The sequence below is a fragment of the Entelurus aequoreus genome, linkage group LG16, assembly GCF_033978785.1.
Source record: "Entelurus aequoreus isolate RoL-2023_Sb linkage group LG16, RoL_Eaeq_v1.1, whole genome shotgun sequence".
Classification (NCBI taxonomy): domain Eukaryota; kingdom Metazoa; phylum Chordata; class Actinopteri; order Syngnathiformes; family Syngnathidae; genus Entelurus; species Entelurus aequoreus.
The window spans coordinates 9,257,947-9,269,961 of NC_084746.1; the positions used below are offsets into that span (position 1 = coordinate 9,257,947).

Genomic DNA, 12,015 nt, shown 5'->3' on the forward strand with positions numbered 1-12,015 from the left:
TCACAAAGCTGAGATACGGGCAGTTTTTTCTTCAAGTATATGGAACTCCTTAGCATATCGACATCTTACTGGCGTGGCTTCTAGGACATAAAATGTCAAAGCCTTGTTTTAGAAAACATGTGGACACCCCTGTTTGCAAAAGAAACCTGACTAAGTATGCAGGGGGCCGCAAACATTGCTGCAAAGCCAAGCGGCCCCAAGTTGCAAAGCTGGTGAACAGACCACGAGCTAACTCGTACGTCGGAACCCTAGAAAAGGAAGCGATAAAAAGCATTGGAAGAAGCTCAGCCGTCAAACAAGAAGCACGCCACACAGACGTGGAGCTCAGCCGCCATTGAGTCGCAGCCAGAGTCTGCACACAATCTGTGCACATAGCGAGTGTGCAGCTTGTACTTAGTCACTCGCCACTCGCCACTCGGCTCCACCGCCCGCTGCCAAGGCTTTTTGGCCGCCTCTCCTAAACAACCCAGTTTGCATCATTGCCAGTTTGCCAGAGTGAATATCTCTGCTTCTTCTTTTCCTTGTTCCAAGAGAAAAGGGGGCCTGCGGGGAAGCGACGGGCGAGCATCTTTTTAATAGAGCCAACGCTAGCAAATACTGTACACACACACACTTTGTGCACACCATCTGTGGACTTTTACCACTCAATAACCATCTTCCTCGGGCATACCTTTTCCTTATCCAACACACGCGCGCGCACACACACACACACACACACACACACACACACACACACACACACACACACACACACACACACACACACACACACACACACACACACACACACACACACACACACACACACACACACACACACATTCTTGTATTTGTTACCTTCTTGAGACCTAAGAAAAATGCCTCCCTCTTTAGGACCAGCCTTTCTAGATATATAAAGAAGTGTATTTACAACATTAATAATACATACATATGCAAATATAAAAAAAGCTTGTTGTGAAAAATTTGTAAATTTCTTACACACACTTGTTATTTCATATGTTCACCAGAGGGGGGGCACTTTTAAAACCGACACACTGTCAATTTGAAAAATCCCCCCTTTTTGGGTGATTCTCAATTAGATGCAATGGTTTTCCGTATTGGGACCATGATTTCAGTCCTGACTTGTCCACCGGTCCTCATATGGAAGCTACTTTTCCTGTCTCAAGAAGGTTAGAAATACAGGAACACGCACACACACACTCTTGTATTTGTTACCTTCTTGAGACCTCCGAAAAAAATGCCTCCCTCTTTAGGGCCAGCCTTTCTAGATATATAAAGAAGTGTATTTACAACATTAATAATATATACATACTATGCCAATATAAAAAAGCTTGTTGTGGAAAATTTGTTTCAATTTCACAAGAAAAAGGTCCCAATTTCACGAGAAAAAGTTAGAATGTTGGCAGTATTATAATAAAAGTCGTCATTTTACTCAACGCAAGTCAAAATTGTACAAGAAAAACTGAACATTTGTGCAATGTTATGATAAAAGTTGGAATTTTACTCAAAAACGGTCGCAATTTTACAAGAAAAAGCTTAAAATGTTGGCAATTTTATGAAAAGAGTCGTAATTTTACTCGACAAAAGTCACAATCTTATAGGAAAACTTTAACATTTTGGCAATATTATAATAATAATCTGTATTTTACTCGGAAAAATTATGATTTTGCTAAAAAATGTCACTGTTTTCCAAGAACAACACAAACATTGGCAATATTGTGATAAAAGTCGGAATTTTATATGACAAATGTCACCATTTTGCATAAAAAAGTAATAATTTTACGAGAAAATATTGCAAAGTTACAGAAACAGAAATAATATGAGAAATTGTTGCCAATTTTATAAGAAAGACGTCAACACATTGTGAGAAAAAGACTCATTTTAATTAATTTTTTTTTTTTTTTTGGTCATTGGTTTAATGTTCATTTTTTACTTCAAGTTATTACAGTATGTCTCTATATAAATATTGATTTATTTTTTTTAAATTAATTTTGGCCAAAGGGGGCGCATGTCAATTTCTTACACACTTGTTATTTCATATGTTGACCAGAGGGGGAGCACTTTTAAAACCAACACACAGTCAATTTGAAAAATCCCTCCTTTTTGGGAGATTCTCAATTCGATGCAATGGTTTTCCGTATTGGGACCATGATTTCAGTCCTGACTTGTTCACACCTCCTCATATGGAAGCTACTTTTCCTTGTTGATGTCTCAAGAAAGGTAGAAATACAAGAACACACACATGCTTGTATTTGTTACCTTCTTGAGACCTGGGGAAAAAGCCTCCCACTTTAGGACCAGCCTTTCTAGATATATAAAGAAGAGTATTTACAACATTAATAATATATACATACTATGCAAATATAAAAAAAGGTAGTTGTGAAAAATGAATTGGAATTTCACAAGAAAAAGGTCACAATTTCACAAGAAAAACGTAGAATTTTGTCAGTATTATAAAAAAGTCGTAATTTTACTCAACGCAAGTCAAAATTTTACAAGAAAAACTGAACATTTGTGCAATATTATGACAAAAGTAAGAAATGTACTCAATAACAGTCACAATTTTACAAGAAAAGCTTCAAATGTTGGCAATTTGATGAAAAGAGTCATGATTTTACTCGACAAAAGTAAACATTTTATAAGAAAACTTTAAAATTTGATGATGATGACAAAAGTCATAATTTTACTCAAAAAAGACACTATTTTACAAGAACAAAAAAAATGGCAATATTGTGATAAAAGTCAGAATTTTATATGACAAATGTCACCATTTTGCATAAAAAATTAATAATTTTAGGAGAAAATATTGCAATATTACAGAAACAGAAAGAATATGAGAAATGGTTGCCAATTTTATAAGAACGACGTCAACACATTGTGAGAAAAAGACTGCTTTCAGTAGTTTGGTTTTTAATCTTCATTATCTACTTCAAGTTATTACAGTATGTCTCTATATACATATTTATTTATTTAAAAAAAAATCATTTTGGCCAAAGGGGGCGCATGTCCATTTTTTACACACACTTGTTATTTCATATGTTGACCAAATGGGGAGCACTTTTAAAACCGACACACAGTCAATTTTTATATGACAAATGTCACCATTTTGCATTAAAAAGTCAGAATTTTACATTAAAAAGTCATAAAATATTGCAATATTACAGAAACAGAAAGAATATGACAAATTGTTCCGAATTCTATAAGAAATAAGTCAACACATTGTGAGAAAAAGACTGCTTTTAGTTCATTTGTTTTGTTTGTAATTGTTTTTTAATCTTCATTATTTACTTCAAGTTATTACAGTATGTCTCTATATACATATTTATTTTTTATTAATTTTGGCCAAAGGGGGCACATTTCAATTTCTTACACACACTTGTTATTTCATATGTTGACCATAGGGGGGAGCACTTTTAAAACCGACACACAGTCAATTTGAAAAATCCCTCCTTTTGGGTGATTCTCTATTAGATGCAATGTTATTGGGACCATGATTTATGTCCTCACTTGTTCACACCTCCTCATATGGAAGATTATTTTCCTTCTTCATGTCTCAAGAAGGGTAGCAATACAAGAACACACACACACACACACACACACTGTGCGTGCCTCCGCTCAGCGGGGCAAAGTAAGATCTTCAAGCTTCACAAACAAACACACACTCTTAAATAGAGGAGAAGATGCCTCAAAGCAACTCCCACAGTTTTATTTTGCACGATGGCACGCACAAAGTCCCACCAATACGCACATTGCATCACTTACCAAAACACACCACTTTCACACCCGAGATGCAACAATTACAGACTGTGACACTACGATTATAGTCGCCGCAATAATCACGGTTTCAGGATTATCATGCATTGATTAACAGTGTACGTTACTTTTACCAGTAACAAGTAATCTAATTACTTTTAGGTCCGTTACAACGCCGTTATCGATAGCTTGATGTAACGCGGCAAGCAGTATCGCACTAAAATGAAGTTGATATCAAAGAGGAAGGTGTGACACAGAAGACAACAACATACACACACGTACAACATGGGGATATTGAACAACTTGCCATCCAAACAATACCCCGTTTGTTGACAAGAAGATATGACAGCCATGGAAGCACATGCGATCTCGTTATTAAGCAGAGGTAACACAATCCGGTGGAAAGTTAACTGCTAAAGCTAACAAACACAGCTCAGTCGAAAACCTCAATGACATCACACGTCACTAGGCAACAGGCCCCGCCTTTTAAAAGCACAGACTCCACACACTGTGCACTTATAGTAAACATTTCTCAACTGCAAATGCGAGATGTTTTTTTTAAGTAACCTATTCATTTATTTCCCTAGTAATTAATTACATTTATTAAAGGGTAATTCCATTAGTAATTCAATTACTTTTTTGGTAAAGTAATAAGTAACTATAATTACTTTTTTTTAAAGTAATTTTCAGAACACTGTTGATTAATTTCACGACAAAAATAATGTATAAAATCACATTGACATTCCTTAGAGGTTTTGATGTGTTATTTGTTACTGTTGGTAATAACTATAATAACAGTACAAAATAAAAACTATTTAAAAAACGTATTATTAGTAATTAATGAATTAATTAGACTGAGATTATGTGTCGTCTTGAAAAATGTCTCAAGTATAATCTGCGTGAAGGAGCTCAGAATTGTTTCCATTTAAATGTTCTCAATATTGCAGGGTTCCCCACGAGGGAACCTTAAAATGTATTAAATCCATAAATTGCTAGTACGTTGCATAACACTGAGTAGAAGGTAAGTCACTGTGGTGTAGAGAAATACCTTTTTTTTTTTAACCAATTTTCCCAGGAGATGTTCTTTATAATTTTGACATGCAAAGGTTGATGCTCCTCTTAGACACAAATATATTAAAGGTACTAAAATAAAATTAGCGTGGCATAAAACATTATGTCCAAAACGATGTCTCAACAATGTTAAAAAAACAACAACTTTGAAGCAATGGATGGAAACAACAATAGACATATATAAAATGGAGAATATAACTGCCTTTATTAATTATAAATTGGATAAATGTACTTCATACTGGGAAAACTGGGTCAATTATGTCAAGTCCCATAAGCCTGACTTTAATTTTTCGAATTAGTGATTGTACTGCTAAAAAAAAATAAAAAAAATAAGGATTACTCCCTATATGTGTATATATGTATATGTGTATATATATATATATATACATACACATACATACATACATACATACATACATACATACATACATACATACATACATACATACATACATACATACATATATATATATATACATATATATATATATATATATATATATATATATATATATATATATATATATATATATATATATATATATATATATATATATATATATATATATATAGGGAGTAATCCTTATTTTTATTTTATTTTATTTTATTTTTTTTGGGGGGGGGGGTTGGAATGGTTTGGATATAAACAAAAAATATTTTGACATTTAAGGCAGACGACAGATGTGTGAAGTATGTGAATATGATGTAGTGGATGTCAATAAAACAAGAAAAGAAAAAAAAATCCAAACAAATAAATAAATAAAATAGTTAATATAAAAAATAAATAAATAAATAAATAAATAAAATAAATTAAAGAAAAAAACATTCACTATTCAGGTTTAAATAACTTGTACTAAATATCGGCTCCAAATATCGGTTATCGGCCTCCTTGACTATTAATAATCAGTCACAGTATTGACCCTAAAGAAACATATCGTCAATCTTTAATGGGTAATAAACTTAAATGATATTGTCATCAATTGTCATTTCTGCCTTTTTATTATTTTTCTAATACCGTAATTTCCGGACTATAAGCCGCTACTTTTTCCCCTCGTTCTGGTCCCTGCGGCTTATACAACGGTGCGGCTTATTTACGGCCTGTTCTTCTCCGACATCGACGAAGAGTATTTCGGTGGTTTTAGTACGCAGGAGGAAGACGATGACACAATGATTAAAGACTGACTTTTCATATACCGGTAGGCTGGTTATTTTGATAACGTACAGGCGAGCACTTTGTATTACTTTGCACCGTTGTATTATTTGTACTCTGCACGAATGCTGTTCGCCATGTCAAAGATGTGAAAGTTTGATTGAATGATTGAAAGATTTATTGTTAATAAATGGGACGCTTTGCGTTCCCAAACAGTCATCTCTGTCCCGACAATCCCCTCCGTGGTAGCAGGAACCCCTATATACTACGCTAATTACACATCAAAACCCTGCGGCTTATAGTCGGGTGCGGCTTATATATGGAGCAATCTGTATTTTCCCCTAAATTTAGCTGGTGCGGCTTATAGTCAGGTGCGGCTTATACTCCGGAAATTACGGTAATTTATATTTGCTACTTTTTACCTACGCCCTTGAACCCTGCGGCTAATATATGTTTTTTTCTTCGCTATTGTCATAATGTTGTGTACGGAAAAAATAGTCTTCATATACGACGGCAGAGACACTGAAAAGGTGTGTTATTGTTTGTGCTGTGGCGCCATCTTATGGCCGAGTTTGCTCAGTGCAGGTGCTGCCGGTTGAAAATGTGTTTGCTGTTTCTGCTTTAAACCCGAAGTCAAACAGTCATTAGCATTTCTGCGCAAAAAGATTCTTAATCACAAGGTTAATACGTTTTACAATATGATTACTAATAAAACAATTTGTACTAACCAAACTGTGATGTCTGTAGGAGTATTTTCATATATTGATTAATTGATTTAAACTTTTAATTAGTAGATTGCACAGTACAGTACATATTCCGTACAATTGACCACTAAATGGTAACACCACAATACGTTTTTCAACTTGTTTAAGTCGGGGTCCACGTTAATCAATTCATGGTAGAATTAATATTGATATAATTAATATTCGTATGTGCTATGGTGACGCAAACAAGCGAGCATTGTTTGCATTAGCGAATATGCTAACATGTCTACGAGTGTTTTCGTTGGTGTTATCAATTTATAATGGCATTCTTTTTGTATTGTTTCAGTTTCTGACTTTTTTAGGGCTAATACCGTAGCACGCCAATGTGTTGCTACGCTAGAAAAATAGTTCCTCAGTGTTCACTCTCACAATAACAATGTTGCTACAGTTGGTTATTATACGGGTTACAAAACGTAAATGAAGTATTGTTGATGGTTTTTGAATGTATTTTTAAAGTGATTTTGAGGTAGAATTGATCGCTACCATTAGCTGCTTTGCTAGTGTTGCGTCTGACCAGTCTACCTCTCAGGGAATTAAAGTCACTGGTCAATCCCAAGTTCTTTCAGATGACATATATGCGGAGTAAGGACCACAAGACAGAATAGGAATATTATCAAGTTTTACTAAAGCTTCAGGAGACCAGCCCACACCAATACATTCATACCGGCTTCTCTAATTGGTATAACATTCAAACGGAAGAGACAACTTCTTGCATACGAAGAAAGCCCCCACCCTCTCCAGAAAGGAACACAGGCTCATTGTTCTACTACGGATAAGATATAAGGGAGTACTCCAACCCCTACATTGCAAGCCTTCAAGGTAACACACACAGTTTACTTGCGGACATATTCCAAAAAAAAATAGAAAGAGTACAAATGGAAAAACACTTGCTGCTTTAAACATGACTGTGAATACAGAAATAACTCTTAAACATATGTGCATTCTCCACACTAGCCACCGAGAACGAGACGATTTTTACATGTTAGAATGCGAAAAGAAGAACTGAAAAGTTTTGTTTTCTTGTCTCTCATAATGATTGTGAACGATTGGCGAAATTCCCCAAAAAGTGCAGTTCCCCTTTAAATACTGTTGCGCCGTAATTAGATCCTACGATGTTATTCTCCTAGCTCCTGATGTTATGTTGGTGTTTTACATTTTCTATATTAACTTTTAATGCCTAGAGTTTATTCAACACCGACAGGAAGAAGCAATCTCTAACGTTAAATGGTCACTGACTGACAGAAGTACTTGTTGCTGGTTTTTGTCCCGCGTAGGTTGTGCTAAAATTAACGTACCGACGTATAGCGAGTGAGGAAGACCAAAACACTCTGTGTAGTGGAGCCCTAGCGGTAAAACCAAATGTAATGCCCATGTCAGATGGTTATTAAATATAGTCAAAAGCATACAATTGTCTGTGTAAACACGATTGTAAACTTTTAACAACAATCCGCTAACCTCCTCCAACCTCCGAGGACAAAAGCTACGAACTATTGGAGACCCGGGATTTCTGCTCCGCCGCTCCCAGTCTGTGGAACGCTCTCCCTGACCACCTGAGGGCACCACAGACTGTGGATGCTTTTAAAAAAGACTTAAAAACCCTTCTTTTTTTTAAAAAACACCTTTTTATAGATATATTTGTGCTAGTTCTAGCTATTAGGCTGTTCTAGTTTTTATTTTTTTTTACTATTTATTTTACTTATTGGGGGCAGCTATTTGTGGTTCTAGCGTTGTTGTTGTTTTTTTGTTTTTTAATGCACTGTAGCACTTTGAGGTTGTTTGCTCAATGTAAAGTGCTTTTACAAATAAAATATATTATTATTATTATGATTAACAATGATCTTGAATAGTTGAACAGTTTACATTAAATGTGGCCAAATTAGGCACTAATTTAATAATAACAACACAAGTAACCCTTTAAAATGCAATAAACCCATTCTTCATTACTGTATCGGGAATGATCCTAATTAGATAAACAAACATCGAATTAAATGGACTCTCACAATTTGTTAGCAAAAACTGCACTTTAATAAATATTGAACATCTTGAAGTGCAGTTTTTTACCCCGATTTTATAAACTGGTTTGTTTTAGTCTTTTTTGTTGTCAACTGCAATTGTTTAAAAAAAAATGTTAATGTCCCTTAATATTCTCAGGGCATGTCCACATTGTGATGTCCACATTGGAGAAAACAGGGGACCTCCAAGTCGGGGTTTACCGGAAACCCCACACATACGGATCAATACCTACTTTTTGATTCACACCACCCACTGGAACACAAACTGGGCGTTATCAGAAGCCTACGACACAGAACTGATCATGTTCCTACCGGCCCACAGGCCAGAGACTAAGAGCATAGGCATTTGAAGGAAGCCCTCAAAACCTGTGGTTACCCCAGCTGGTCCTTTGTGAAAAGTGCATTCAGTTCCAGAAATAACAAGACCAGAGTGGACGAGGAGGAAAAAGGTGACAGACACACAAATATGGAAACTCCATAAGTATCAGGTCTACCTGAGGAACTCAGAAGAGTTTTTAACCAACACAACATCCCAGTACACTTCAAAGCACCCTGAGACAGAGACTGGTACATCCTAAACACTGGACACACCACAGAAAACCTCTGCTGTATGCTATCCAGTGTAATGATGAACTCTGATTCATATATTGGGAAACAAAACAACCACTAAGCCGACACATGGCACAGCATGAGAACTAACATGTAGACCTTCTGGTCAGACAGGAAGGATGTTACCACAGAGGAGTGAGGGAAGCCATCTCTGTCAAGGTGGAAAAACCATCCCTGAACAGAGGATGTGGTTTGCGACACCACCTGTTCCCACATACAACCCTGTCCTTTCAACCATTCCTAAAAGCGATTTAGCCTCCAACAAATGACAGAGTTAGAAACATTCTGCTCACAAAAGGAGACCAGAATGTCATTTGTGACATTTGTTTACAACTGAATAGAATGTTTACGTGGGGATTCTGACTATTTTGGACTGGTAGTAGTGGATCCACAGCCATGGTTCTGCCACACAATACCTCAATGCTAACGAGGGGAAATTACCCTTCAACCACTGTCCTTGGCTTTGACATAGGATTGTTTGTTTGCATCTCAACAGTTGTTTTTCTCATTACCATAGGGCGAAACTATCCTTGCCCAGGCACACACTCCTGGTTTCAGAGCATAAATATTTGGGGTTTTGGCACCAGCTGCTAGACTAGATGTGACCAATATAAGTCTAAGACTAGATGTGACCAATCTAAGTCTAAGACTAGATGTGATCAATTTAATTCTAAGAATAGATCTGACCAATCTAAGTCTAAGACTACATGTGACCAATATAAGTCTAAGACTAAATGTGACCAATATAAGTCTAAGACTAGATGTGACCAATATAAGTCTAAGACTAGATGTGACCAATCTAAGTCTAAGACTAAATGTAACATCTAAGTCTAAGACTAGATGTAACAATCTAAGTCTAAGACTAGATGTGACCAATCTAAGTCTAAGACTAGATGTAACAATTTAAGTCTAAGACTAGATGTGACCAATATAAGTCTAGGACTAGATGTGACCAATATAAGTCTAAGACTAGATGTGACCAATCTAAGTCTAAGACTAGATGTGACCAATCTTAGTCTAAGGCTAGATGTAACAATCTAAGTCTAAGACTAGATGTGACCAATCTAAGTCTAAGACTAAATGTAACAATCTAAGTCTAAGACTAGATGTAACATCTAAGTCTAAGACTAGATGTGACCAATCTAAGTCTAAGACTAGATGTGACCAATCTAAGTCTAAGACTAGATGTGACCAATCTTAGTCTAAGACTAGATGTAACAATCTAAGTCTAAGACTAGATGTGACCAATCTAAGTCTAAGACTAAATGTAACAATCTAAGTCTAAGACTAGATGTGACCAATCTAAGTCTAAGACTAGATGTAACAATCTAAGTCTAAGACTAGATGTGACCAATCTAAGTCTAAGACTAAATGTAACAATCTAAGTCTAAGACTAGATGTGACCAATCTTAGTCTAAGACTAGATGTAACAATCTAAGTCTAAGACTAGATGTGACCAATCTAAGTCTAAGACTAAATGTAACAATCTAAGTCTAAGACTAAATGTAACAATCTAAGTCTAAGACTAGATGTGACCAATCTAAGTCCAAGACTAGATGTAACAATCTAAGACTAAGACTAGATGTGACCAATCTTAGTCTAAGACTAGATGTAACAATCTAAGTCTAAGACTAGATGTGACCAATCTAAGTATAAGACTAGATGTAACAATTTAAGTCTAAGACTAGATGTGACCAATCTAAGTCTAAGACTAGATGTGACCAATCTAAGTCTAAGACTAGATGTGACCATTCTAAGACTAAGACTAGATGTGACCAATCTAAGTCTAAGACTAGATGTGACCAATCTTAGTCTAAGACTAGATGTAACAATCTAAGTCTAAGACTAGATGTGACCAATCTAAGTCTAAGACTAGATGTAACAATCTAAGTCTAAGACTAGATGTGACCAATCTAAGTCTAAGACTAGATGTGACCATTCTAAGACTAAGACTAGATGTGACCATTCTAAGACTAAGACTAGATGTGACCAATCTAAGACTAAGACTAGATGTGACCAATCTAAGTCTAAGACTAGATGTAACAATCTAAGTCTAAGACTAGATGTGACCAATCTAAGACTAGATGTGACCAATCTAAGTCTAAGACTAGATGTGACCCTGGCTTGAATGACCTGAGACTACAAAAACCTGATGACTGAGAACCTTCAAAGAATTGTCCCTTGATATTCTACTTAATGCTTTTTGTTGCCATTTAAGGTTAATTTGATTGACTTTTAATGCTTTTTAATGACCTGCGGAGACCCTGCAATAGTAAAAGGGGTCACAATGGAGCCACATCTACACAGAGTCCACAGACCCACACAGTCCATAGACCCGCACAGTCCACAGACCCTCAGAGTCCACAGACCCACACAGTCTTTAGACCCACACAGTCCATAGACCCACACAGTCCACAGACCCACACAGTCCACAGACCCACACAGTTCACAGACCCACACAGAGTCCACAGACCCACACAGTCCACTCACGTTGGCAGAAGTCCTTGTTCTCCTGGAAGCCCGGCTTGCACACGCACCTCCCGATGGGAACCAGCCAGCCGCCGTCTGCACTGCAGTACATCTTGGGAGCCTCAAACTCCTCGGAAGCGTTGACACAGGCACCGTGGACCTCCACCAGGGCCGTGTCCCCCCCAGT

General features: G+C 36.4%; 1 protein-coding gene across 1 annotated transcript in view; it reads right to left on the bottom strand.

Annotated features, from left to right (window-relative positions):
• epha4b (eph receptor A4b) overlaps positions 1-12,015 on the bottom strand; it is a 428,693-nt gene that overhangs the window by 354,084 nt on the left and 62,594 nt on the right. The window contains exon 5 of the mRNA XM_062023909.1: positions 11,850-12,015. This exon is cut by the window's right edge and continues 186 nt beyond it. Coding sequence (XP_061879893.1) covers positions 11,850-12,015 — 166 coding nt within the window. The remainder of the gene's footprint in view (positions 1-11,849) is intronic.